The sequence below is a fragment of the Emys orbicularis genome, chromosome 25 (genome assembly GCF_028017835.1).
Source record: "Emys orbicularis isolate rEmyOrb1 chromosome 25, rEmyOrb1.hap1, whole genome shotgun sequence".
Classification (NCBI taxonomy): domain Eukaryota; kingdom Metazoa; phylum Chordata; order Testudines; family Emydidae; genus Emys; species Emys orbicularis.
The window spans coordinates 9834078-9860408 of NC_088707.1; the positions used below are offsets into that span (position 1 = coordinate 9834078).

General features: G+C 57.5%; 1 protein-coding gene across 1 annotated transcript in view; it reads right to left on the reverse strand.

Annotated features, from left to right (window-relative positions):
* The window catches only part of MRC2 (mannose receptor C-type 2), an 88582-nt gene that overhangs the window by 5788 nt on the left and 56463 nt on the right, over positions 1–26331 (reverse strand). Inside the window, exons 10-25 of the mRNA XM_065422612.1 lie at positions 23322–23437; positions 21681–21829; positions 20300–20517; positions 18400–18542; positions 17062–17164; positions 15573–15711; positions 11271–11306; positions 8992–9152; positions 8329–8396; positions 6942–7042; positions 6126–6271; positions 4174–4288; positions 3782–3945; positions 2408–2516; positions 513–751; positions 252–420 (exon numbers count right to left, since the gene is read on the reverse strand). Coding sequence (XP_065278684.1) covers positions 252–420; positions 513–751; positions 2408–2516; positions 3782–3945; positions 4174–4288; positions 6126–6271; positions 6942–7042; positions 8329–8396; positions 8992–9152; positions 11271–11306; positions 15573–15711; positions 17062–17164; positions 18400–18542; positions 20300–20517; positions 21681–21829; positions 23322–23437 — 2176 coding nt within the window. The remainder of the gene's footprint in view (positions 1–251; positions 421–512; positions 752–2407; positions 2517–3781; positions 3946–4173; positions 4289–6125; positions 6272–6941; positions 7043–8328; positions 8397–8991; positions 9153–11270; positions 11307–15572; positions 15712–17061; positions 17165–18399; positions 18543–20299; positions 20518–21680; positions 21830–23321; positions 23438–26331) is intronic.

Sequence of the window (26331 nt, forward strand, 5' to 3'; positions counted from 1 at the left end):
ACCTTCCTGCCCAGCCAGCTTTGCTGGGTCCCTAGGAAGCACTGCAGAGCACAGCGTGCGCTCCTTGGATGGGTTCTTGCTGCTCAGCCTGCAACCCGCCCAGCCATGGGGTCCGAAGCCACAGCCCGGCATGTAAGCAGCACTCCCCTGGTCTGCAGCTGCCCAGCGGAGCGGCACCAGGGGGGCCCGATGTGCTTCTTCCCCCCGGTCCTCCTGCGTCTCCTCTGTTCCCGGGAGGCCGACGCACAAACCTGTGTTGACCTTGCAGATAGCCCCTTGCAGTTTGGTGTCACAACTGGCCGTCCGCCACGTCCCATCCACGTCCACGTAGGAGCAGCCCGTGACCTGCCGAGGCTCCCCGTCCTGCCAGTTGACATAGGAGAGGCTCTCTTCTGTGAGCCAGGAATAGCTCCGGCCTCCCTGGAAACCACCGACAAAGGGGAAGGCTCAGGGGCAGCTCAGACCCCCACCTCTCCCCTCCACTGCCGAGGGGACAAGCCCCTCCCTCCTACCTCCTCATTGGCCAGGCCGATCCAGAGCGGGGCCCGCAAGCTGCCGATGGCCTGGGTGAGGTAGGCCTGGGTGTAGGGATCCAGCACGCTGGCCAGCGTGGCGTTGCGGGTCTCACACAGCAGCAGGGCCTCCTGCCACTTCAGGGGTTTCTGCAGGATGCGGTAGGTGCTGTTGAGATAGGAGAGCAGGGAGCTGGGGGACGGGGGGTAGCTGGTCCGGGATGAGCTCAGAGCTGGGTCTGGGGGAGGAAAGAGACGGTCAGATCTCCGTCCAGAGTCTCTCTTTGCACTGGAGCGATGCCCCTCGGCACTGCCACAGGGCGTCCCATCCCAGCGCGGGAGTGGGCCCTGGGGAGCGGGCAGGAACGGGACATAAGAACATAAGAACGGCCGTACTGGGTCAGACCAAAGGTCCATCTAGCCCAGTATCCTGTCTACCAACAGTCGCCAATGCCAGGTGCCCCAGAGGGAGTAAACCTAACAGGTAACGATCAAGTGATCTCTCTCCTGCCATCCATCTCCACCCTCTGACAAACAGAGGCTAGGGACACCCTTCCTTACCCGTCCTGGCTAATAGCCATTAACGGACTTAACCTCCATGAATTTATCCAGTTATCTTTTAAACGCTGTTATAGTCCTAGCCTTCATAACCTCCTCAGGCAAGGAGTTCCCCAAGTTGACTGTGCGCAGTGTGAAGAAGAACTTCCTTTTATTTGTTTTAAACCTGCTGCCCATTAATTTCATTTGGTGACCCCTAGTTCTTGTATTATGGGAACAAGTAAATAACTTTTCCTTATCTACTTTCTCCACACCACTCATGATTTTATAGACCTCTATCATATCCCCCCTTAGTCTCCTCCTTTCCATGTGAAAACGCTCCCACGAGTAACTGTCGCACCAGCTCGGGGCAAGCATCTCGCTGGGCAAAACACGCCGCTGAACGGACAGCAAAACGCCCCACCCCCAGTGGGCGGCACCCAGCTCCGGGAGAGAAGGCAGCCATCAGCTGCAGGTTTTTGTTCAACCCAGGAGACAGGCTGAGTAATGTGCGTGTGAGCGTGGGCTGGGGAGTCCCAGCCTGGGGGCACCGCGGCGCCCTCAGAGTCTCACAGCTGTGACTGTTTAGCACGTGAGGGTCCAGGTGCTGCCCACACGCAGAGCGAGACGTGGGCTGGTGGAGCTGAGTGAGCTGCAAAGGCAGCCCGTGTGGGACAGAATCCCGTTAAGGAGAAGGGCAGGCGCGCCGCAGGTTGCTGAGACGTGGCGGGAGGGACGTGGGGCGCTTTGATGCTGGGCGGTGCAGCACCGTAGCAGAGATGGATTTAGCTGGGCCTGGCACAGTATTAGAGCTGGGCCCAAACCCACAGCCTGGGCTCAGGATCTGAAAGCACCAGGGGGTGCATGTTTGGAGCCTGTATTTGGGCTCTGACTCAGCGCTCTGGCGTGGCTGCTGAGATACTCCAGGGAGGGGCATTCGAGGAACGGCGGTTGCGTTTCTTTGCAGCGTGTTGTCGGACACTCTCAGCTGGACAGACACCTAGTGCCTGGGTGGCACACAGGCTTCCTGCACCGATCTGTTCCCCAGCTCGCGTTACAAAAGAATTTGGACCATCAGCCCCACAAGTGTGGCTAGTACCAGAGAACCCAGGCACAGCGCACGCTGCCCAGAGAAGCTGGAGGCTGACAGCCGGGCGCAGAGCTGATCTGGCAGGAGCAAAGCCCAGCTGCAGCCAATGACCCAACAGAGACAGCTTGTAGGGGGCCGTGATGCCAGGTCACCAGGGGCTACGGTTACAGAGCTCATTTCTGACCTGCACCTGCCCCGCCTTCTCTGCAGTAGGTGCCACGGGCAAGGCACCTGCACACGCCCGGTGCTGTTGGCCCCTCTCCCCTACCTATGCTCCGCTGGCAGATGTAGCCGTGCGTCTCCTCCAGGCAGTTCCTGTCGTCCCAGCGGCCAGTGAAGTGGGGAGGGGAGCCGTGCCAAACCATCACGCAGTTAGTCTGCAAAACACAAGCCAGCGAGGTCAGCGCTGCCTCTGCAAGCCCTGCTCCGCTCGGAGGAGCGGAGGCGACTGGCCGCGTGGGCTGAGTGGCAAAGGCAGCCCCTCAGGCTGACACGCAGACCGGTCGAAAGCCTGCTTGGCTCGACATGCCACAGCGAGCATACTTCCCAGGCGCGCATGCCATCCCTTGGGCCGCAGCCCCCACGGGTCCTGCATTCCCGCTGGCGGGAGGGGACGACCAGCCGTACTCTGGAGGTCGGGTGTGTGTGTGTGTGTGTGTGTGTGTGTCATTACGAGTAGTGGTAGCCCGAGCCCATCCCCTGAAACCGTCCGTGGGAGCGGAAAGGATCCTGGCCCCACATTCTGGCTGCCTGGCACCGTGATGGCAGCCAAAGCAGGTGGAGAGACTCCTCTAGTGAGACCAGCCCCACGGCGCTCGCTCCCAGCGCGGCCAGAGCACGGCCAAGTCTCTGCTCCCTTCCTGGTGGTGCCGAGAGCCAAACCAGGCTGCTGCCAGCCTCCGGACTGGCACCATAAACCCACCCCCTCCTGTGGGGCGCCGAATGCAGCCAGGGCTCCAGCCCGTAGAGTGCTACCGGGCACACTGCTCCTACCTATCTCCCGGACCTTCAGACCCCGATAACTGCCCTGGCGGCAGCACGGGGAGAGACAGGGGAGCTAGAGAAGGACACTGCCCCACCCCACTGCCAATGCAGGCTGATCCCCCTGGCGTATTCTCCCCCGCTCTGTCCAGTCCCCTTTTAAACCTCCCATGAGGCAGGGCTCCCTCCCCAGCTCCTTGGGAGACGGTTCCACAGCCCGACAGCTTCTGCCATCAGGACCCATTTCCCCCTTTGCTCATTGTTCATCCCAGACTCCTAGGTACCCACCCGCGCCCGGCTGCTGTCTATGGCTCCTCTCCCGGCCTGGAGATTCGCATCCTTCAGAGACGTGCCCGACGGTCACCTCTCCTCTCCTAGCCATTGTTTAGCCAAGAAGAGCTGCCAGGACTGAGTCCTCCTATTGGCCAGTGCCCGGAAGATAAACCTCAGGGCTTCAACAAACCTCTAAGTATTAGGAATCAGGAGGAGACCTGCCTGGGGGTAGATTATCTGCAGGGTTCCTGCTCCTCCCTCTGAAGCCAGTGTTGGGGATGGGATACTGGGCTAGCTGGCCCAGCTCTGGGAATTCCTACGTTCCACCCACGCCCAGGCAGCCGGGCTGGGCTACTGCGGAGAGAAAGGGGCCCAGGGAGTCGCTCACCGGTTTGTCGTTCGCTGTGGAGGTGCCGTACCCGGAGGGCTCCCCTGGGGCCCAGTTGACGTATCGGAGAGGTTCCGATTCCACCCACTGGAACTCCTGCTTGGCGTCGTGGAGGCCGAGCCAAAGGTCAAAGGTCACATTGGGAAGGATGGAGGTTATAAAAGCTGAAAGATGAAAACACAGGGGAAGCAGGGAATCAGCTGATCAATGGCGGAGTCACAGGGCACTGCCGAAAGCACATGCTCCTGACCCCTGTCTGCAGGTTCTGCACCTGGCCGGTCTCGGGGCCACAGCCCAGCTGTTAGACCAAGCTCCCCACAGGCAGCCCTTGGGGTCCTGCCCTGAAACTGCCCAGCCCTGGCAGAAGAAGAGGCCCCAGGGGGACGCCCTACCTTGCTCTAGGTGGTTGGAGATGGTGGCCAGCACGGCGCCCTGGCTCTCACACGCTTGCTTCGCTTCCTGCCACTTCACCTGCTCGGCCTTGTCGTGGCCCTTGATGCTGAAACACTGGGCAAGGCCCGAGGGCAGATGAGAGAGACGTTCAGGGGGCGTTTCCCCAACCCAGTGAGCAACGCACCCACCCGCCTCCCTGCCTACTCCCCTTCCTTGTGCTCCTGGGAACTTGTCTGAATCACTAGCTGTATTACTGCAGCACCCAGTTACAGACCAGAGCCCCAGTGTGCTAGGTGCTGTACAAACAGAACGAGAATGACCTCCGCTAGTATACCCCTTACAAACCCGCGCACTAGACGCACCTATTCCCCACCCACATACTGCCCTTCCCCGACTGACCACAGACCCCCTCTGCCACAAACACACCTTGTATCCTCCCGACTTCCCTACACACATGCACAATCCTCTCTCCTACACACGCGCACACACAACTCCCTCTCCTGTCCACGTACCCAATGTAGCATTTCACTTTCCTCAGCCCCACAGCCAGGTCGTGGAAAGCCCCAGCAATGCTGCCCCTAGACTGGGGTGGGCAAACTTTTTGGCCCGAGGGCCACATCTGGGTGGGGAAATTGCATGTAGGGCCATGAATGTAGGGCTGCGGCTGGGGCAGGGGGTTGGGGTGCGGGGGGGTGTGGTGTGCAGGAAGGGGCTCAGGGCAAGGAGTTGGGGTGGAGGAGGGGTGCAGGGGGCTCAGGGGAGGGGGTTGGGGTGCAGGAGGGGGTGCACAGCGCGGGAGGGGGCTCAGGGCAGTGGTGCAGGGAGGGTTGTGGAGTGCAAGAGGGGGTTCGGGGCAGAGGGTTGGGGTGCAGGCAGGGGGCTCAGGGCAGGGAGTTGGGGTGCAGGAGTGCAGGGTGCGGCAGGGGCTTGGGGTGCAGGCCGGGGCTGCGGGGTGTGGGAGGGGGTGCATGTGCAGGCTCAGGGCAAGGAGTTGGGGCAGAGGAAGGGTGCAGGAGGCTCAGGGCAGGGGGTTGGGGTGCAGGAGGGGTGCAGGGGGCTCAGGGCAGGAGGTTGGGGTGCAGGCAGGGGGTTGGGGTGCAGGAGGAGTGCGAGGTGCGGCAGGGGGCTCAGGACAGGGGGTTGGGGTACAGGAGGGGTGCAGGGTATGGCAGGGGGTTGGGGTGTGGGCAGGGGGTTGGGGTGCAGGAGGGGTGCAGGGTACAGCAGGGGGTTGGGGCGTGGGCAGGGGGTTGGGGTGCAGGGTACGGTAGGGGGTTGGGGTGCAGGAGGGGGTTGGGGCGTGGGCAGGGGGTTGGGGTGCAGGGTACGGTAGGGGGTTGGGGTGTGGGCAGGGGGTTGGGGTGCAGGAGGGGGTTGGGGTGCAGGAGGGGGTTGGGGTTCGGGCTCCAGCCTGGCACCATTTACCTTGAGCAGCTCTGGGGTGGCAGTGGCACGCACCGGGGCCAGGGCAGACTCCCTGCCTGCCCTGGCCCCAGCCCTGGCCCTGCGTCACTCCAGGAAGCGGCCGGCACCACGGCCCTGCAGCCCTGGGGGGGAGGGGGGACAGAGGGCTCCGCGCGCTGCACTTGCCCATGGGTACCTCCCCTGAAGCTCCCATTGGTCGGGAACGTGCAAGAGCAGCGCGCGGAGCTCTCTGCCCCCCTCTCCCGCAGGGGCTGCAGGGATGGGGTGCTGGCCGCTTCCCGGAGCAGCGTGGGGCTCGCGGCGCCACAGGGGGGGCAACCCCACAGGCCGGATCCGGCCCGCGGGCCGTAGTTTGCCCACCGCTGCCCTAGAGGGTCCTAAACCAGGCCTGGGAGATCAGAACCGCAGGCGGCACTTTGCACAAGAATAAGCAGAAATGTAAGCAGACGCACATGGGCGGGGGGGGGGGGGGGGGACGACACAGACAAGACAGACGGCCGTTGCGTCTGCAGGCCTCCTGGAATACCTTGTTGATGAACGGGATCCAGCCCCGTGCGCAGCCGCCAGGAACGGGCGTGGGCAGTGGTGGCAGAGAGGGCTTCACAGCAGTGGTGTTACTCCGTTTGCAGATATACGGCAGAGCAGTTAGACACTTCTGGTCCCCCCAGTCCTCTTCAGAGAAAAGGAGAGAGCATGGACTTTCCTCTACATGCTCCAGGCAGCCCGTGGAACGTAACTCCCTCGACTGGAAGGGGCTTTGCTATTGCAATGACCTTGGTGCCTCCAGCATACCAGCTACCTCGAATATTAACCTCAGTTTGGGACATCTGTACCGGGCATGTGCAGAGGGGACGGGTGTGTAGGGGGGTCTGTCATGTAGGACTCACCTGCACAGTCCATGGTGGGTACATGGGATACTGGCTGGATTAGTCAGAGCAAGGGACTTGGAGTCAGGACTTGATTCCCAGCTCTGCCAGTCACTTGCTGGACAAGCCACTTAGGCCCAGCGCCCCTCCCCCGTAAGATTCCCCCGGGGCTGACTCTCAGAGGTACCTAGCACCCGCAGCTCCCATTGACTTCACTGGTGGGTGCTCAGCACCTCTGAGAACAGGCCCAAGGTGTCTCCAGGCTGGGCTCCCAAAAACAGAGGCACCCAAACATCAGAGCCGCTTACGAAAATGTTGGTTCCCCCATCTCCATGCCTTAGCTCTCCCATCAGTGAATCGGGGATCATGGTACTGAGCCACCTGGCCGGAGGGGCTGCCAGAGGGGTCACTGACGGGGCTTTGAGATCGCTGCTCTGATAGCACGGCCATTCGCCTAACACGTACAAACCTCTCACCTCTGCTGGCCGTCACGTACACGCACTTCTTCTCCTTGCTGATTGGCCGCGGCTTGCCCGGCGCCCAGGAGATGAAGTTCAGGAGGGAGCCGTCGGACCACCTGGGGAAGGCGAGGGCGGGAAGTGTCAGCAGCTGCACGTGAAAGGGGTGGGAGACGAGGCTACCGAGCAGGCTCTCGCACTCAGAGCCGGGTGGTGATTCCTGCAGCGCGGGCTCCTTGCTGGACAGCTCTCCCTGTGCCCCCTGCTGCTGCCCATTCACTGGGTGCACTCACCCGGCACGGGCCGCTTATAATCGAGAGGGTGGCTTCAAAGCAGCCAGTGTGGTGGAACAGCTGAGGAGTAATTCTGCTCCCATCCAAGCCCAGGGGAGCCGGGTCACTGACTGCAGTGGAGAGGGGACCAGGAGCGAGCCGTGTGTGCAGGTATCACTACTGCCCTCTGCTGGTGGCAGAGGCAGACCTGCGCAAGCATGTGGCTGAAGCGCCTATTCCACTCCCAGGCCAGGCACCGCTCAGTGCATACCCCCTGCCCAGGGGAGCTCCCAGACTAGTGTTAGACAAGCTGTGTCCGGTGAGAGGAGAGTGGGGAAGGGGAATGGGGTGGAGACGGTGTGTTTACACCGTGAAGGCCCATGCATAGCACCACAGACTATACCTGGGTGAATTCTGATTTCTGGACAGAAGGTTTAATACCCCATCAAGTGAGTGCAGCCCACACCCGCTCAGCATGTCACGCTGGCCCTCTTCTAACAGTGGTTTAATCTCATGCAGATCTCCATGAGCCTGCCATAGGCTTAGCCAACAGGGGCTGGCGGTTAGCTCAGCAGCAGAGGCTCGTGCTTTAAGACACAGGTTTGATGCCCACTGCCGATGGCCCACCCGGGGTGTGGCCCTGCCCTTGCTGGAATGAAACTCGCAGCAGCAGCTGCTCGAGGGTGTGTTGCAGCCTGCCTGGGGGTGCTGATGGGAGCAGAGCGCTGGCGCTCTGACCCAGCGGAGAAGGAGGTAGCCGGGCCTGCTTTCCTCGTGACTTGTGCTCAGCGTGACTGGAGCTGGCTTTTCAGCGTTGGCCACGTGCTCTCTGGGCCGGAGAGGCTCCGCACTCAGTCTTTAGGGGGGCGGCAGCATTTCCAGACCACTCTTCCGGGAGTGAGCAATTCTCACTGACGCCAGCCGGGGGCAGGTGTCTATCCGAGGGCAGAATGTTGACCCCCCAGCTAAGGCATTTCCAGCTGGGATGAGCTGGGGAGTCCGGAGTCCTGCCCGTGTCCCCACCACAGCTGGAATTTAACGTGGGGTTTGCACTGAAACACAATCCTCTTTACATTGGAGCGGGGGCATGAAAGGAGAGTAGGATGCATGGGGAAAGAGGGGGGGAGACTCACTTGAATCGCCCGTCGTTTTCATAGGTGTGCAACCCGATCCACCAGTGCTGCTCCTGGCCCCTGGAGAACTGGGGAATCAAAACACAGGACACGTCAGCATCACAGGCCAAGCAAATCCAGCAGGGCCCCATTCAGCTACTGCCTTCTCCGCCGGGACCTACAGGAGCTGCCTGAGCCCGGCCCTCAGTCTGGGCTGTGGCCAGCAGTTTCTCCAGGCCTAGAACCCGGCACAGGTGCCCCGTGGCTATTGCAGGCTGGCTGGGCGATGAGCTGTGTGCAGCCTCCCCTACCCTCCCAGACCCTCGGTGCCTTCCTCAGAAGGGGAAGATGCTTAGTACCCACCCACCCTCCTCCTTCCTTCTCTTCATGCAGCAGCTTGGGGGGACCAATGAGATGCTTTTGCTGGTGCCAGTCAGTGCAATGCACCACAGCCCTAAGGCCAAGCCAGAGTCAGTTACACTGGGGTAAATCCAGTAACTCTGCCGGCGTCGGCTGATGCCCGGTGAAATTACACCCTTGCGACCCTGCTCTGGCTTTAATGATGGGAAGGGAGCATTTCCCACGACTGTGCAGACCTGCTCCCTGCTGAACGACAGCGCTCAGTGACACGCAGGTGTCCGACAATGACCCACGGATGCCCCCTGCTTGGCGACGTTCTCCTACCTTCTTCAGGCTCTGGCCCAAAAAATCCAGCTCGGCTTGGTTATGAACCGACACCAGCTCGGCTTGAAACCAGGTGCAGATCCGCTGGGCCTGCACCCAGGTCGAGTGATGCTCAAAGAATTTGTATTCTGCGTCCTGATATTTCACCCACTCTTTGCTGCCTGTGGACACAGAAGCACAGACAAGACGAGGCTGACGCTGGCTCGGCCGGGGAAAGCAGTGACGGAGCGAGGAGAGAATCTGCTCCTACAGTAACAGGCCCGTCAGCAGCCCTCCGTACAGCTTCCTTTGCATCTGTCACTCTTGCCACAGGTGCTGGAATGCAACAAGCAAGGGGGTCTCCCTTTGGCAAGCTGGAGACATTTTAGTACCGTGAGAAACTGACAGTGCCAATGAACAGTGGAGCATACGCTGTGCGCGCTTCCCCTATGCAACTCTACCAGTGCCCCTCACACCTGATCTGCAGCCCCTCCTGCTGTTCCAGCTCTGGGATCTCCCCGCAGCCCCCTCAATCCTGATCTCCAGCATCCTGCGCTAGTCCCCTCCTGGCCCTCCTCCCCCAGCTCTGCTGCTGGCCCTCAAGGTGGAGCTACACACCCCGCGCCATTGCAGTCTTGCCTTCACCACTCCCTTGTCAGTTCTGCCAATTTCCCTTACTCCTGACCTGCAGCGCTCTCTGCTGCTCTAGACTCGGGGCCCCCAGCAGCACAGCTCTGCCGATGCACTTCAGTCCTGCCCTGCTATCCCAGCCCTCCCTGCTCCGCTGATTCTGCGCGGCTCTTCCACCCCGACTGGGGCAGAGTGCTCTAAGCAAGCCATGCTGCATGGTGATCAGATCATGCTGACGAAGGCACGGTCACGGGGTAGGCGGAGGGCAAACGCCTCACACTTTGGTTCCTCCCTTGCACTTCCATCGGGGACTCATGAGGTGGGTGGTTAAGCCCACGGCTCCCACGCTCCTGGGCACAGAATGAGCCCGAGGGTGCCCTGGGTTGCTCTCCAATGGGATCCATGCGTGTTTGTGGCTGAGGGCATTTATCCACCAACGCCATCCCCCCTTCTGGCACTGCGCGGCTGCTGGCCCTTACTGAATGGCAGTGACATCCAAGCCAAGGCTGAGCAAACCCTTAGGGGCGGGTCAGTATCTGGGGTGGGGGAGCAGCGCACCACGGGAGTTCGCCTGCAGACAGAAGGACGGGCTCTGTGTTGTCCTTGTTACACAACAGCACAGCTGTGGGGAGCCTGGCCAGCGTGGGAAGGACGGCAACACCCCTCGCTCTGGGCACCGGGCACCTCAGGATCGTACGATGGCCCCTCCAAAGAGACACCCAAATTCAGCATTCTAGCTTTGCAGCCCAGTAACCCCTGGGGCCAACTGCACCCCGGGCCTCGAGAACAGCTGCCTGCTTGGTTTAGTAACTCTGTCGCTTTGGGTTATGGCCCAGAGCCCCCCCCCTCCCTGCCACTGCTGAGACCCTGATGCCCAACACACCAAATTCACTCCTGGTACAAGTGGGAGAACTCTAGTGACTCCTCTAGGGTTGCGCCTCCTTACACGATGGGTGAATTTTGTCCGTCGGACATCCAGCTCTCTTTGCTGAGACATCCGTCCGTTTCACCCATCGCCTGCTTGTTTCATTCAACGGCACTTGCAAAACTTTACATACCGTTTGGAGAAAGACTAGTCTTGTGGCTGGAATGCGGGTTTGGGAGCCAGGACTCCTGGGTCCTTGTGTGATGCTGGGCAAGTCATGCCGCTGCCGTGTGCCTCAGTTTCCCCCTCTGTAAAACGGGGCCAGCGATACTGACCGAGCTCCAATGGGGTTTCTGAGGCTTTGCTCATTAACGTTGTTGGGTGGGAGGCACCATGGAAGGGCAGACACTTCGTTGGACAGGCACTCAGGGTGGATGCAAACAATGGACATGCACACAAGAGGCAGACTCTTCCCAGTCACACGCACACCCGAGATCATAGAATCATCGACTATCAGGGTTGGAAGGGACCTCAGGAGGTCATCTAGTCCCACTGCCTGCTCAAAGCAGGACCAATCCCCAGACAGATTTTTGCCCCAGATCCCTAAAAGGCCCCCACAAGGAGGTTGTGAACTCACAACCCTGGGTTTAGCAGGCCAATGCTCAAACCACTGAGCTATCCCTCCGCACACACACAACACATGCCCTCGGGATGCGGGCACGCTCATCGGGGGAGGCAGACAGCAGGGGATGCGCAGAGACGCCAACGTGTATGGAAACCTCCAGGAGATGATTCAGTAACACACCTTGGGTGGGGATCTCTGGCTCCTTCACATCAGCACCTGTTCAAACACAGAGGAGAAGGGGGATGAGCGATGCTCCTGAATTCAGCTCAGCTCCTGCCTGCGGGCCTCAGCAGCTCAGATTCCTGCAAGGAAGATGCTTTCCCCCTTTACGTTCAGGCCTGCGCCACGTCTGAAGAATCCACTCAGACGGATTTCAATTAAATCAAAGTAACTTCCCAAGCCAAGTGGTTTTGGCTGGCAGCAGCGTCCTCTGGCTTTCATACCGCTTCTGAATTATGGATCACCCGCTTCCGGAGCCTGCTGACATTATCGCGCTCTGCTGTCCGGGACCGGGGGGGGGGGGGGGGGGGGATGTGTATGGATAATGACTTCTAATTACAGGGATATCAGAGCACTGCAGCAGCTGTTGGCACCTGCAGGGGGTCTGCGGTGATGGGAGGGAGAAGGGGAATTTTTATTTCATGAATTTGGAGCTGGTGAAAGGTGCAGGACGGGGGAATCCAAAGGGCAAGCGTTGCATGGACAATAGCAGCAGCTTCACACAGCCACTGCCTGCAACCCTGACCGGGAATCACGCAGGCCAGAATTCCAAAGCAATCAACACTCCCCGCTGTGGCCAGCTTTTCCCAATTGCTCGCCACCCAATGCGCTTATGAAAAATCTGGCCCTAAATCTCACCATGGGTGGGGGCTGGGAGGCGGGCTGGGGATTGAGGACTTGGGGGGAAAAAATCTAGCCCTTATTTGGGTGCCTAAAAGTGAACTGAGCTCTTTGGAAAGTTTGTCCCTTGGTGTCTATTGGAGATTTGAGCAATTTAGCAACTGGATCGAGGCTCCCGACACTCTGAAGACAGGCCACTGAGGAGCTCTCAGATTGCTGGTAATGACTTTGGGCCAGTGCCAACCTAGACTCTAAACATGAAAGACTCCAAGTGCCAGACTCAGTCCCCTCCGCCAGCCAGCTCCCTGCGAATCGACCAAGGGTTTCAGTTTTTGCTCAGTGTCCTCAGAAGCCCCCCGGATTTGCTATTCGGTCTGAAGGGGCACGAAGCATTGGGAAGATCGAAGAGCTAAAAGTGCATCAAGCAAGACCGTCCCTTCTGCTCTCTAGGGGTTTTGCAGATGTGTATAAATAAACCACTCAAGCGCCACTCTGGTGGTTTACAACAGCACCAGGAACCTTCAATAACAATTCAGCCTTAAAGGCAGAGGGGTTGTGTGCCTGTGCACGCCTATATTTAGAACAGGTTTTCTAATCTATCTACACATGCACGCACACCCCCGACACACACACACTCCAGGCGCCCATTACACACACACACACAATGCATCTTCTATAAACATCACACACAAAAAATTATAATAATCAAGCTTAGAAACGTTTTGTAATCGCTTAAATCTCATTTATCTGTAAGCTTCCATCCGCCCCAAACTTCCCTAACAAGCTCAGACACTAGCCCTTCAGGGCAACTAAACTCATGGTACATTTCAAGCTTCAGTTACCTTTGCTGGAGAGGTCTCAAAAAACTAGGGCTTAGATTCTTCCATGAACAATGGGAGAAATGGATTATTTTCCATCCTGCTGTAACTCCAACAGTGGAAGGGATTTGGCTCAAAAAAGAAAAATCACCTTTATGCCAAAGCCAAATCTGAACTGTGCCAGCCCCGGAGGTGAACATTTCCGAGCGATACGAGCGTGTGACCGCAGAGGGGTGGGGGGTTTACAATGGAAATAGTTTTAATGACACTGACCACACCCCAACTACTGTAATTATATGCATGCCTGCTACAACTGGCCTCAGTATCTCTGTGCCCCTCAGGACCCCATCAGGAAAAGGGGGATAGCACCACCTTACCTCCCAGGGCGTTGGGAGAGTAAAGTCAGTAACATTTGTGAATCACTCAGACACGGTGCTGCTGCGTGTCACAGAAAAGCCCTGTCGGAAATTAACAATTCTGTATTCAGAGCTGAGTTCGGACGGTGTGCAACCAATGATGGGAGGCAGTGTAGCCTAGTGGATGGGACTGGGACTCAGGAGACTGGGTTCAATTCCTGGCTCTGCCACTGCTTTGCTGGGTGACCTTGGGCAAGTTACTGCCCTGTGCCTCAGTTTCCCCATCTGTCAAATGGGGATAACCATACTGACCTCCTTTGTAAAGCGCTCTGGGATCAGTGGGTGAAAAACGCTAGATAAGAGATACAGTGTTTATTGCGGTTAAACAAAGCTTGAGGCCACACACTGAATGATCAGGTTAAAAATTCGTACTGAAATGCTGCTCAGGCAGCAAGCACTATCTTGTGCACTGAATACAGCGGGGCCCTGTGGAAAACGAAGCGTGTAACCACGTAATTAAGGACTGTGTCATAAAGCATATACAGAACGGGGCTGAATTAAGGTTGCACAGGAAACCTTAACTCCAGAATTTCCTAACTTTGGAATGCTCACAGGTTTTTCCATGGTGCAATGTATATTTCAGAAAACTCAACCTCTCCTCACTGGTTGTGTGCTGCGAGTTTCGGGAGGCTACACTATAGTCTTCATACAAACCACAAGGCGGAATCCCTGCTTTAAACAAGAAACTCAATGGAACCATAAACGACTGAGTCACAACCAATTCCTCCTTATTTCAACAGCTATCCAGGGATTTGGTCCAAAACTCCTTCACAGCTTTGAAAATTTCAGACATCCTGTACAAATGGACAAAGGATCTGTCTTCACTTCCTGTCCCAAACGATCATGTGGGCTCACTGTGATTAAAAATGGTTACAGTGATGGACAGCCAACATTTTAACAAAGGGCTCCCACAAAATTACTCCTCGCCTGCCAGCAACCCTGCCTCTGTGCATGGTCATGCACAGATCAGAGGAATGAATTCATTGGTTTTCCCATTTAAACAAAACTACTTTCTCATAAAAATAACCCAAACCACTTGGCAAACAAACTTAAGTGCATTTGCTGAAAATATTTAGATTTCGCTCCTTAAGCCCATCAATGTGTTGATAGTACTGCGGGGAGAGGGGGAGGGATCAGCATGTGTAATTTGAAGAGTGTGTTCATCTGTGTGTGTAGAGCTTTTAAGGGAGCCGTGGTGGGTGGAGATTTCCTCCCACCAGGAACTGTTCAGAAACATCTGCAGTTTGGGGCTATTCCATTCTACCCACGTTCTTGTCCCAACCCCATCACCGGAGTTTGAGTGCCTCCTGGCATAGGCGCCGACTCCATGGGTGCTCTGGGGCTGGAGCACCCACGGGGAAAAATTGGTGGGTGCTCTGCACCCACCGGCAACTCCCCACCCCCACTCCAGCTCACCTCCACCCCACCTCCTCCCCTGAACGCGCCACTTCTCCCCTAGCTCCCAGCGCTTCCTACCGCGAAACAGCTGTTTCGTGGCAGCAAGTGCTGGGAGGGAGGGAGGGGGGAGGAGGAGGAACGCGGCGTGCTCGGGGAAGAGGCGGGGCCGGGCGGGGATTTGGGGAGGGGTCCAATAGGGGCAGGAGGGGGTGGAGTTGGGGCAGGGACTTTGGGGAGGGGTTGGAATGGGGGCAGGGGCAGGGCATGGGTGGAGTCGGGGAGGGGCCGGGATGGGGCACGAGCACCCACCGGCACCGGGAAAAATTGGCGCCTATGCCTCCTGGTCATGCTTCGAGCGATGTGACTGACATCTGTCACGTGTTCCGTCTTCTCGCTCATCCTCTCTCTCATTGTGTTTGGGAGGGTTGTTTGGGGTTTTGTCCCCTCTCCTCAATCTAGTGCATTCCGAAGGCAGAACATTTCCTCCTCAAATGTAGCTATAGATGCTCCCCGGCAAGACATCAGCTCTGGCCAGGAAGGCTTTGGGTATGTCTATACAGCAAAACGGGGGAGGGGGGGGGGTTGACTTGGGTTAACTAACTCAGGGTAAAACAGCAGTGAAGACACAGCAACTCGGCTTTCAACTTGGGTTAACTGGATGAGTTCAACCCCAGGCTCCTGTCTAGGCTTGAGGCTGAGCTGATAAGTTACCCTTTCTTCACGGCTACTTTAACCCAAGTTAAGAACACCCTTCTTTTCGCAGTGCTGACACAGCCTTGGTTACATCCAGAAAGAGGTGGCTCCATCTCAGGCAGGGAAAACTCCCTACACTGCCTTGGTGACAGACTCCAAACGAGCAGCCCCTGAGAGCCCCCGTCAGTGATCCCTTTCCTACCACCCAGGGGTGCTGGGAGGCTGAATTTGCCCATGTCTGCGAAGTGCTCCAAGCTCAGCGGACGGAATACACTGCATTCTCCCTGCCTCTGCCCTGTGCCCCTCTTCCCCGTTACCTTTGGGCAGTTTGCAGATCCAGTCCAGCTGTGATTCACACTGCATGGGCACCCACTGCAAGGACGCCAGGTCCAGCACGGCACAGTTACGGATGTCGTCATCGTCATGGTTACTGCGGTCAAAGTTGTGGTAGGAAAACTGGGAGCCAGGAAAGATGGGCAGGGTTAGAGCCTGCAAACTTGTCACCCCACTGGGCTGGACAATTGGCCCGTATCGTCTGGTCTCCGGGTGCAACGGATCGGAGGGTTGATCCATCTATAGCGCTATGGCATTCTGACTCCGAGCACAGCCAGTGCCTGCTTCCCCCTCCCAGCTGTGCAATGCTGTACCTCCCCAGTGCCCAGCTAATCCCAGGAGCAGCGCAAGAACGGTTTGCCCCATCTCAGCCTCATTCCCTCTGCCCTACACCTTGCATCTGTGCAAAAGTGGGTGTGAAAAGTTCCAGGTCGGGACCGTGGTGCTTTCCATCCATTTTGGACACACGGCGCAGGGCACCGGGGAATGGGATCCCAATCGCTAATATGGGTCCAAAAATGATCCAGCCCTTTTTCTAATATGTGGCCACAGTAGCTGTCCTATGGTGGAATCAGAGTCAGGTGGGAGCAGGGACGTCTGTGTCTTTCTCGCTTTCAAAGCCCAATGCTGCAGTCACTGTCTTGTAGAAGGATCAGACATGAAGGATTAGGCCAGTGGTTTTCAACCTGGAGTCCGCAGACCCCTGGGGGTCCACAGATTATGGCAAAGATTTCCAAAGGGGTCCGCACCTCCATTCAAAATCTTTTAGGGGTCCGCAAATGAAAAAGGTTGAAAACCACCGGATTAGGTCAAAGGAAAGTCGAGCCTCTATGGCCTCTCCATGATGCCTTTCAGACATTGCGCCTCGGTGGCTCTCTATCCGGCCAGCCAGGACGACGGGAAGAGTCCCAGGGACTTTGTCAAAGAGAAAAGGGGACAACCCCGGAGCCGTGCCAGTATTATCCTGTCTCAATAAAACAGGTTTCAGTGCCCAAGGGGATCATCCCAGGGAGACGTAAAGACGAGGGGCTGGCCACTTGTGGTTAGTAAAAAGCTCATAGCTCATTTGGCAAGTCAGAGGATCAGATCCTCAGCGGGTGCAAATCGGCATTCCTCTGTTAACGTCACTAGCGTGACACCGGCTTGCACCAGCTCTGGATCTGTTCTGTGGTGCCCTGATCAAATTCCAAATGGGTAATTGTCACCTTCTGCCTCCCTAAAATTCCCCCTCTCCTGAACTACCGCACAGCACTGCTGAACAGCTGCTGTTGTCCACCCCAGAGGTGGCTGCATTTCAGCAACCGGTGAAGGGGCTCCTCTCTATCTATTTATGTCGATGGTTTGCAGTCAGTGTGTCCGGCACTTTGAGGTCTTTGGACACCCCCGCAGAGCCCGTGGCCGCCCTGCTTGCCTCTCAGCTCATGGCACTGCTGACCTGGCACCTGATCCTGTGCAAAGCGCAGCTGCACTCACCCCGAGGCCGTCGCTCCACCTCCAGCTCCTCTCTGCTCCAGGATCCCGCCGGTTCAAGCCGATCCAGAACCAGTGCTGCTCATGGATCTCCGGTTCCGATTCGCTGGAAGAAACCACACCGAGCTGGTGAACTGGGGGAAGGGGAAACACTTCCTGTCTCCTTCCTTTTGCATGGAGCCGGAGGGGGAGCTATTAGGAAGAATGCCCAGGGCCAGTTCTAATGCCCCCTGGATGCACCGCAGCGAGAATGGGCCAAGCGCAGGTGGTACATCCCACAATGCATCTGCAAATATGATTTTATCCCCATCCCCAGGAATACCAGTGGGAAAAAATCACGTATACACCCACTTGAGGCACTCGTGTGTGCATGCTTTGCCTACAGCGTACACCCTACCTAGGCACCGGCACTGGCAAAACATACATGTATGCACATGTGCACGGATACACACAGACACAGGACATACAAAATGCCACACAGGATCGGACCAGCTAGTCCAAGTACCCTGTCCGAGATGCTTCAGCGGAAGGCACAGGAACCCCCTAGTAGAGAATTATGGAATAACCTGCTCATGGGGGTTTAGTAATTCTGTCGCTTTGGGTTATGGCCCAGAGCCCCCCCTCCCTGCCAAGGGGGTGGGGGAGTTCCTCGGGCAGTTATTTAGAGATGCAGTTTCTCATTGGCTTATGCCCTGTAGCAGAAAGCTTTACACTCCTTGGTTTCAATCTTTACTGTGTACCTCTGGGTGTTCTCGTGATCCATATAAACGCCTGGAGTCCTGCTAAGGGCTTGGCCTCAAAGAGGTATTGTGGCAGTGAGTTCCACAAGCCAATCATCCCTTATGGAAAACAAAGTGTTTCCTCATTTTACGGCTTGCTCCCTAGAATTTCACGGAGCAGCTCCTTGTTCTAACAAGGAGGGGTAAATAGCTACACGTTTCTCACCTATCTACTTGCCAATTTATATTATTACGGGGGCGTCCATCACCATGGGCTCTGGGCACCGTCTCGTGTCTATTCAGTATTTCATTCACGTGTCAGGTCCTTGTTGCCTCCCCAAAGTAAACAGTTCCAGTCTTTTCAGTCTCCTGTACTATGTACACATTTACACACACGATACGTACCCGCTCACACTCAGGTCCGTGGACATGCTTTGCCTACAAAGCCGTACATATCCACACGGACAATCACGCACATGAGCACACAGACACGTACAACACAAATACATGCAGACTCTTGTACACGCAGCCACCGTCACATGGGTGCCAGAGCGTCTGTGCACGTGCACGGGCGCCTACATCCGTGCACACGCCCACGCCCCCTTTACAACCGACTCCTCACCCGAAGATCTTGTTCAGGGTGTTGGCCACAAAATGCTCCTCCTCGTAACTGCCCAGGCTGAGCAGGTGCGCCCCCAGCTCACGGCAGAACAGCTGGGCCAGAATCCAGGTCTTCTTGTCCTGCAGCTTGTCGTAGTTAAACACCTGGCGTGGGAGAGAGGGGCGGACTCACTGCTCTGCTCCCTGCCCAGAGCACGCCCACGAATGCCCGCGGGTGCCAATCACAGCCTGGTGACACGCAGGGCCTGTCCCATAGCACCGGCTGCCCTGTGCAACATGTACCAAGAGCAGCAGAATTGAGCAGGTTACAGCAGCTTAATGCTCCAGCCGAGAGTGCAGTGAGCAAGGGAGAGGGGTGGAGGCTCTCCAGAGCTAGCAGGAGCTTCTCTGCCATCCCAAATAGAGTTAGGAAAGCCTCTCGGCCAGCTGCTCCGCCTCCCAGCCTGCCGCATCCAGTCCTGGGAATGACGAACTGGCTCGGCCAGGCAGCCTGCTTTCCATCCTCCACAATGACAGCAGCAGAGAGACAGACCCAGAGTGGTGTAATTACCCCCTGCCTCCGGCCCCTCGCTGCTGTGCGGCTCCCCACACACTAAGGCCAAGGCCCAAGGAGCCTTCTCCACCACTCCCTGCCCAGGAGGCAGCTACACTGCCGGTGCTTGGGCTCCGGATGCCCACGGACTGGGGGAGTCCAGTACCTCCAGCAGCACTGGTTCCCCGAGGTGTTTGGGGAGAGCAGGCCCACAACTCTGTCCCACCCTCTAGCCAGCCAGGAGGGCTGGATGGGCGCATGGGGGAGGGAAGCTCACCTTGGAACTGGGCCGAGCAGCAGGAGATGCATTGTCTGCCTCGCCCATGCAAACCTCCAGGAGCTTCTGCCAGAATGCTGGGCCTCTGCAACCTGCCTCCAGGGCAGGGCTGTGGCTTAAAGGCATCTTGCCTGGGGAGGGCGTGTGTGTGACAGACTCAGTCTGGCCGGTCTTGCTTCCCTGGGTGCACACTCACTCCCTTCCCTCGCTCTTTACAACCACGGCCGTCTCACCTGCCTCGCAAGGGCACCGGTGAGGGCTCTACAGGTCGCCTGGTTTCCCTGCAGTGGCCTCTGTGGTCATGGCTGGCAGAGGGTTGCCAGGTGGCCGGTTTTCGACTGAACAGTCCAGTCGAAAAGGGGACCTGGCAATGTCTGGGCAGATGTACTGACCGGACACCAAAAGTCCCGTTACCGTGGGCCAGGGGACGAAAGAAGGGAAGGGTGGAGAGGATCTAGCTAGAAGGAAGGGGGAGGGGAGACAGGAGCAAGCAGGGGTAGGGCCTCGGGGGAAGAGGGAGAGCAGGGGCGGGGCCTCGGGGGGGGGGAGAGACAGAGGGGGGAGGAAGGGGGGGTGTTCTGGTTGTCAGCAATTAGAAAGTTGGCAATCCTAGGCTGGCAGCTTTGGGGTGGGATGCAGCCACCCTAAGGACACAGAACGTGTGTCTACACCGCACACTAAGCCTGGGTCTGTGGGACCTGGACTTTCAGTGTTTCCAGCCCTGTGCTTGAGTGTCCATGCTGAACTGCAAACCGGGGCTTACAATTGCTGGCCCCGGGTCTCACAGCTGTGCTAACGTGTCCACACCGCACTACACAGAGTTTCTGACTCGGATCTGCAGCCTGAGCTGCGTCCACACTGCAAAATGACGGGGCTTGGAGCTGAGCCTCAGTGGGGCTTGGGCTCTGACCCACCCACTAGCAGCGTCTTAGGACCCGGATCCTGAGTGCTCGCTAACCGGAGTCAGACTGATTTCCATGTGGACGGAAGAGGGGCTTGGATTCAAACCTGAACCAGGGCCTGGATTTAGTATACAGTGTAGACAAACCCAGAGAACCCTGCTGTCTTCCCTGGGACACGCTGGCTTCTTACCTTGTAGCAGTGTCGGAGCTTGGGGTCCGAGCTCCATCCCTGGGGGCATGAGCCGGTGAGGCTGGGCGTCGGGTATGGGGCTGGTAACTCGGGGTTCACCGGGGTGCCCAGGTTCTGCCTGCAGATGTATTTGGCCTTGAATGTGCTGCAGTTCTTCACCTCCCATAGCCCCATGGAGCTCCCCGTGGCCAGGGCAACGCAGCCGCCTTTGTTGTAACCTGGAACGCTCGTGGAAAGGGGGCAGAGAGACAAGGTTTGAGCCTATATAGCGGAGTGTGGAACCCGGCCACCTACCCCTGGTGTAACAGGCCCCCGCCTAGGGATATCTTCGCTGACCCATCCCCCTACCACCGGGTGGGCACCAAGCAGACAGACCCCACTGCTGCCCTGGGGCATCCAGAAGCAGGGGAGGCATGGCTGGCGGTGCCACCCTCCAGAGGGTAGAATGGGTGGGGAATGGAGAAGTTACGCAATGGGGATGGAGGGCAGTGGGGCTAAAACATCTCAGGGATGAGTGGGACCGATCCCCTCCCCGTCAGGGCCGCTGGGCCCATAGGAAGTTGAAATGGACCAGAGCTTCCAGGGGCATGCAGGAGCATCCCCTACAGGATGCACCCCAGTGTCCCCTGCTCAGGGCCGGCTCTGGCTTTTTTGCCGCCCCAGGCAAAAAAGTCTCCCGCTGCCCCCCCCCCCCCCCGCAGGGGAGGGCGGCGGGCCCCGCCGGGGAGAACGCCCAGGGCTCCGCTCTCCCCGGGGGCCAGAGCGCCGGGGGGAGGGCCACGAACCCCGCGGGGGCTCCGCTCTCCCCAGGGGCCAGAGCGCCGGGGGGGGAGGGTGGCGAGCCCCGCCGGGGCTCCGCTCTCCCCGGCAGCCAGAGGCTGCGCCGGGGGGAGGGCGGCGAGCCCGGTCGCAGCCCCGCTCTCGGGCCGGAGCGCCGCGCCACCCCCCTCCAGGTGCCGCCCCAAGCACCAGCTTGGTGGGCTGGTGCCTGGAGCCGGCCCTGCCCCTGCTGACTGGTTCCCGTGCTGGGGCTGCCGTGGGAGATGGCCCCACAGCCCAAGAGATTGGACTGCGGTGGCATTTTCCTTTGTCCAGTTCCCTCCCATGGCTCTTTGTTATCCCCCCATGTGCTGCTCCAGATGGCTCCCCTCCCTGCTTGGGGTCTACTCCCTTCACACCAGGATGATACGGAGGTAGAAAGAGCTGCTGCCGTTAGCTGGCTACTGCTCCTTCTGCCATCGGCGTCTGGCCCTGTGCTCCTTGCCACGGCAATGCTCAGGGAACAGAGGCTGCCATGTGTTTTGCTGGGGCGGAGAATGATGGGAAATTGCGGGAGGGAACGAACACCCCCCCTCCTCCCAGCTGGCTTCTGTGCCATTACCGGGCTGGTCGCGGTTCCAGTGGGTGTACATGACCTCGTCGCCACTCAGCCAGCGGAAAGCGCCCGTTTTGTTGATGTCCTGCAGCGCCGTCCAGAAATACTCACTGTCCCAACCATAGATGAGGCTGCTGACGTACGCCTGCTCAAACCTGACACGGGAGAGCAGTGGGATGCCCTGCCGTTAATCTTCCTCCTCTGTGGCTCTGGCCCCGAGACACGGGTCTGTTCCCGCCCTCAGCCCTAGTGGAGACTCCGGCTTTTAGCTCTGGAGAACCCAGTTCAATCCCCAGCGGCTGTCACACAAGGAGTACAGTCCCAGACGCTTCCTGCTGAGTCCCCTGCTAATTAACTCTGCCTCCTGTTACTCCTGGGGGAATTCTGCACCAAAACATTAAAAATTCTGCAACAAATAATTAAAAATTCTGCGCACAATATTTTAAAAGTCTGCATATTTTATTTGTCAAAATAACACACTATAATCACACCAGTTTCAATTATTTTTGGTCATTTATTTCAAAATACCTGTCAGCAAGTATGTCTGTAACAATACAGACAACAAAAAAAGATTCAGGATATGTTTTTTGACAAATAGATTCCTTACTAGGCCTATTAATACAGAATTCTGAGTAATAATTCATTTAAACTACAATATAGAACCGTATTTCCCATACTTCTCAGAAGCAGTGCAAAGGCTTGGAGGAATCGGGGGTAACCGAGGAGCTGAGGGAGAGGGAAGTAAATTGCTGGGAAGGAGCCTGGGTGTGAACTTGGAGGGTTTTTGGGTATGGGAGGGAAAGGTATGGAACAGGTTTTTTTGGGGGATGGGAAGGGATTGTTAAGGAGCTTCCCCCATGCAGACCCTAGCTGACCCCTAGCCTCTCCCATTCAGTCAGTCACATCTGCCCCTGTTCCCATATGTCTCTGTGCCCCCACTCAGCCACTCCCTTGTCTCCCCTCCCCCTGCCCCCATGTGTCTCTGTGCCTCCACTCAGCCACTCCCCGTCCCCATGTGTCTCTGTACCTCCCTCCCACCTATGGCGCTGTGCTTCCATTCCCATTCAGCCCCTGCCCCTGTCTGACCACCCCATAGCACCCCATGCTGTCTGTCTCCCCATAGCCCCTGTCTCCTGACCTGGCCTGACAAGCTCTGAGAAGAAGGCAGCTCTCTCTCTTCCCTCGCTGGCCCTGAGCTGCAGCTTTGTTCTATCGCCACAGCGCTCTCTCATGGGCAAAAGGCGGAACTGCAGCAACAGTTCTGCAGAAGCTTTTTTTGTGCGCAAAAAAGTTAGAAATCTGCAGGGCTCATTAATTATGCACATACGCAGTAGTGCAGAATTCCCCCAGGAGTATCCTGTGGTAAGTACCGTTATCCCCATTACATAGATGGGGGGAAATGGGACGTGACTTGCTTCAAGGCTGCACAGCCAGCCACTCAGTGGCAGAGCTGGAAATAGAAACCAGGGTACTCCCTCCCCATCCCTTCTTCAGACCACAGGCCATCTCTGCTAATGAATATTCAGCACCAAGCCGGGGGGTGGGGGATGGGACTCCAGCGACCTCATCTAGGCTTATGGGTGTGTCCCGGAGGGAATGGAAGCCGAACACCCATGACAGCAGAGCTAATCCCCAGAGTGCACCCACCTGTTGGTGATGGTGACGAGGGTGGCCTTGTAGTCACTGCACATCTTCCGTGCATCGCTGTAGGTCACACGGTCTTCTCCTAGCCAATAGCAGGAGGGGCTATGCCATTTCCAGCCCTGGGGCAAGAGAAGACAATGATGGTAAGACATCTTGCAGACTTTAGTACCATCTGAGCAGATGTGCTTTCCAAGTGCCCTTTACCCACAATGCAGAATTGTCCAGTGGAACTCACTGCTACAAGATGTTACTGAGGCCAGGAGCCTAGCAGGATTCAGAAAAGGGATCAGACATGTACATGAATAAGAACCACCTCTGCAGTTCCACTAGCTAGGATAAAACAATCTGCTGGGGATATAAACCCTCTTGCTTCAGGCCACAAGAAACCCCTGATGGCCTAGGGTCAGAAAGAGCTTCCGCCACAGACACGCTATTGAACAAGAGTCCACTAGGGGGTTCCTTGCATCCTCCTCTGAAAGCAGCTGATGCTGGCCACACTTAGGAGACTGGCCTAAGATAGACGCTGGGTTTCATCCACTCTGGCAATCCCTATGCAAACTAACTAGAATTACTTAGGACAACACTGTTGTCCCTCATCCAAAACCCAGCAGCAAAGAGCCCCCTGCAACTCCTGGGGCACTGGGCTCAGCACGGCTTCAGCGGGAAGATCGCCATGACCTGACTCAACACCATCACTTCCTGAAACACCCTGGGTTTTTCTTGGGAGGTCTCCCATCCACAGGCTAACCCGGCTTGACCCTGTTTATCTGGTGAGATCTAACAAGCTTGCAGCCCAAGAGGATAGGGCTGCAGAAAAAACATTGAGGCAGCTTCAAAGTAACAGAAAAATCTGCGTTGCCAACATCCCACCCCCGATTGGAGGTTCACGGAGGGGAATACAATCCTCTCCTTATGCGGGAAAGCCAAGCAAATAGCAAGTCCCACCGCAGTCCGCTTTAATCGCCTTGGTTTGCTGATGCTGGAGCCTCTCTGGAGTTGGGGACACAATAGGGTCTATTCTCTGCCAGAGCAGTATGGGCAGACGGGCAGGAGGGACTGTGCAGAGCGCTCCAGAAACGCTTGGCAAAGGCAGCGCAGGCAGCCACGGCTGCATGGGGTGGGAGGAAGGGGGCTTGATCGCTGCAGAGAAAGGGAGGAAGAGTGAAAGGAAACACTCGGAACAAAAGAAAGAGCGGGGAGGGGATTTTCCTTGCCCAGCCTGAGACCGGGGTGGGGGAGAAGGAAGGAGGGGCTCAGCTGGAGAAACTGGCCTTGCTCAGGCCTGGGCCACATTGCCACTTTCCTGCGCCCTAGGGAAGCTAACAAATCATGTGTGGTGTGAGCAAAATAGGCTGAGCTGTTCATCCACGCCGTCGGGCCTGCATCCCCCTCCCTATCGCCACCCCGAGTCCCAGCACTCCAGTCCAGTGCGCAAAAGACCATCGTCTCCGCCTTTGCTAGCTACGCACACTGCCACAACCCACCTCCCACCAACTTCAGGACCACCAGCAGCCGGCCCGACCGCGACAGCTCCCATAAGTGGGAGCAAAGAGCCGGGCACCAGGCAGGATACGGAGTCACGCACTAGCTTTGTGTATTACGAAAGTGCTAGGCAAACCCAGCTAATGAATCCTCACAACCAGAAGCGCAGCTACGTCCAATATGCCAAGGAGGGATGTCAAAAGGCTGGAGGGCATGTCCCCTTATCCCTACCTAGCTCCACAACCCCCCTGCAAGGTAGGTAAGAATTATCATCCACATTTTGCAGATGGGGAAACTGAGGCAACGACCAAGAGGGAGGACCCTTCCCAAGGCTCACTGAGGGCATTAGCGTCAGGTTCAGGATGTGAACTCCCAAGTTCCCGGCTCCCATTGCTTTACTCAGAGCGCTCGCCTGAAAGCGCTTGAAAACCTTTGCATCAAGTACCGCCTGTTCTGAGTGCGCTCCTGCTGGAACGCGGCATGCGACAGGGGCAATGGCCTCATGCAAACCCCACCTCTCTTTTCTTGGGGGACTTCTAGCCACAGCCTGATGCAGAGGCAAAACCTGCGGCAAACAGTCCCCCACAGCAACCAGATAATTATCCAGCCAAATCTGCAGAGGATTCTATTTCCACAGTGGCACGCCAGGTGCCTTTCCCCGAGGTATGCAGAAGGCACAGGCGCCAAATTTTATTTTTCCAGGTGAGTGCTCCACCCTGCTCCTCCCCAAGGCCCCGCCCCCACTCCAACCCTTCCCCGAGGCTCCGCCTCTTCCCTGAGGCCCCACCCTGTCTCCACCTCTTCCCACCCCTGTTCCGCCCCCCACCCACCCACCGACCGCTCGCTGCTCTCTGCCCTGCCCTGAGCGCCTCCCGCCAGCTAGCTGATCAGCGTCCCCGCCAAAAAGCTGTGGCTGGTGGGTGCTTGAGCCCCGGAGCACCCATGGAGTCGGCACCTATGGCAGAGGAGCTCCTGCCCCAGACCGAAGAGACAAGATGCAAAGGAGGACCGGGAGGTGAGGGAAAGCCTCAGAAGGCAGCAGCTCAAGCTACAGAATGAAGCCCTGATTGCCAAGAAACATCGTGATTATGTCCCGAGGACCCGAGAGCGCGCTGGGGGTCCCTGGCTGGCAAACGGGAAGAGTGTGATCCCTGCCCCGGGAGAGCCCACAATTGAGAGACAAGACAGAAAGAAGGACGAGCAGCTGGGAGCGCTGGAGTCACACAGAGAGGGGGGCTGGTGCCTCCTCGTGAATGGCTTCTGCGCCGACAACACCAGTGTTAATAATTATTGTTTCACTCCAGTTCAATTGATTTTGTTTGTAAGGAGCAGTGCTGCTAGGGTGACCAGACAGCAAATGTGAAAAATCGGGACGGGGGTGGAGGGTAATAGGAGCCTATATAAGAAAAAGACCCAAAAATCGGGACTGTCCCTATAAAATCAGGACATTTGGTCACGCTAAGTGCTGCAGTGACGATAGTGCCTTTCAGCCGAGGACCTCCTGGCAAAGGTGGGTCGGGATCGTCAGCCT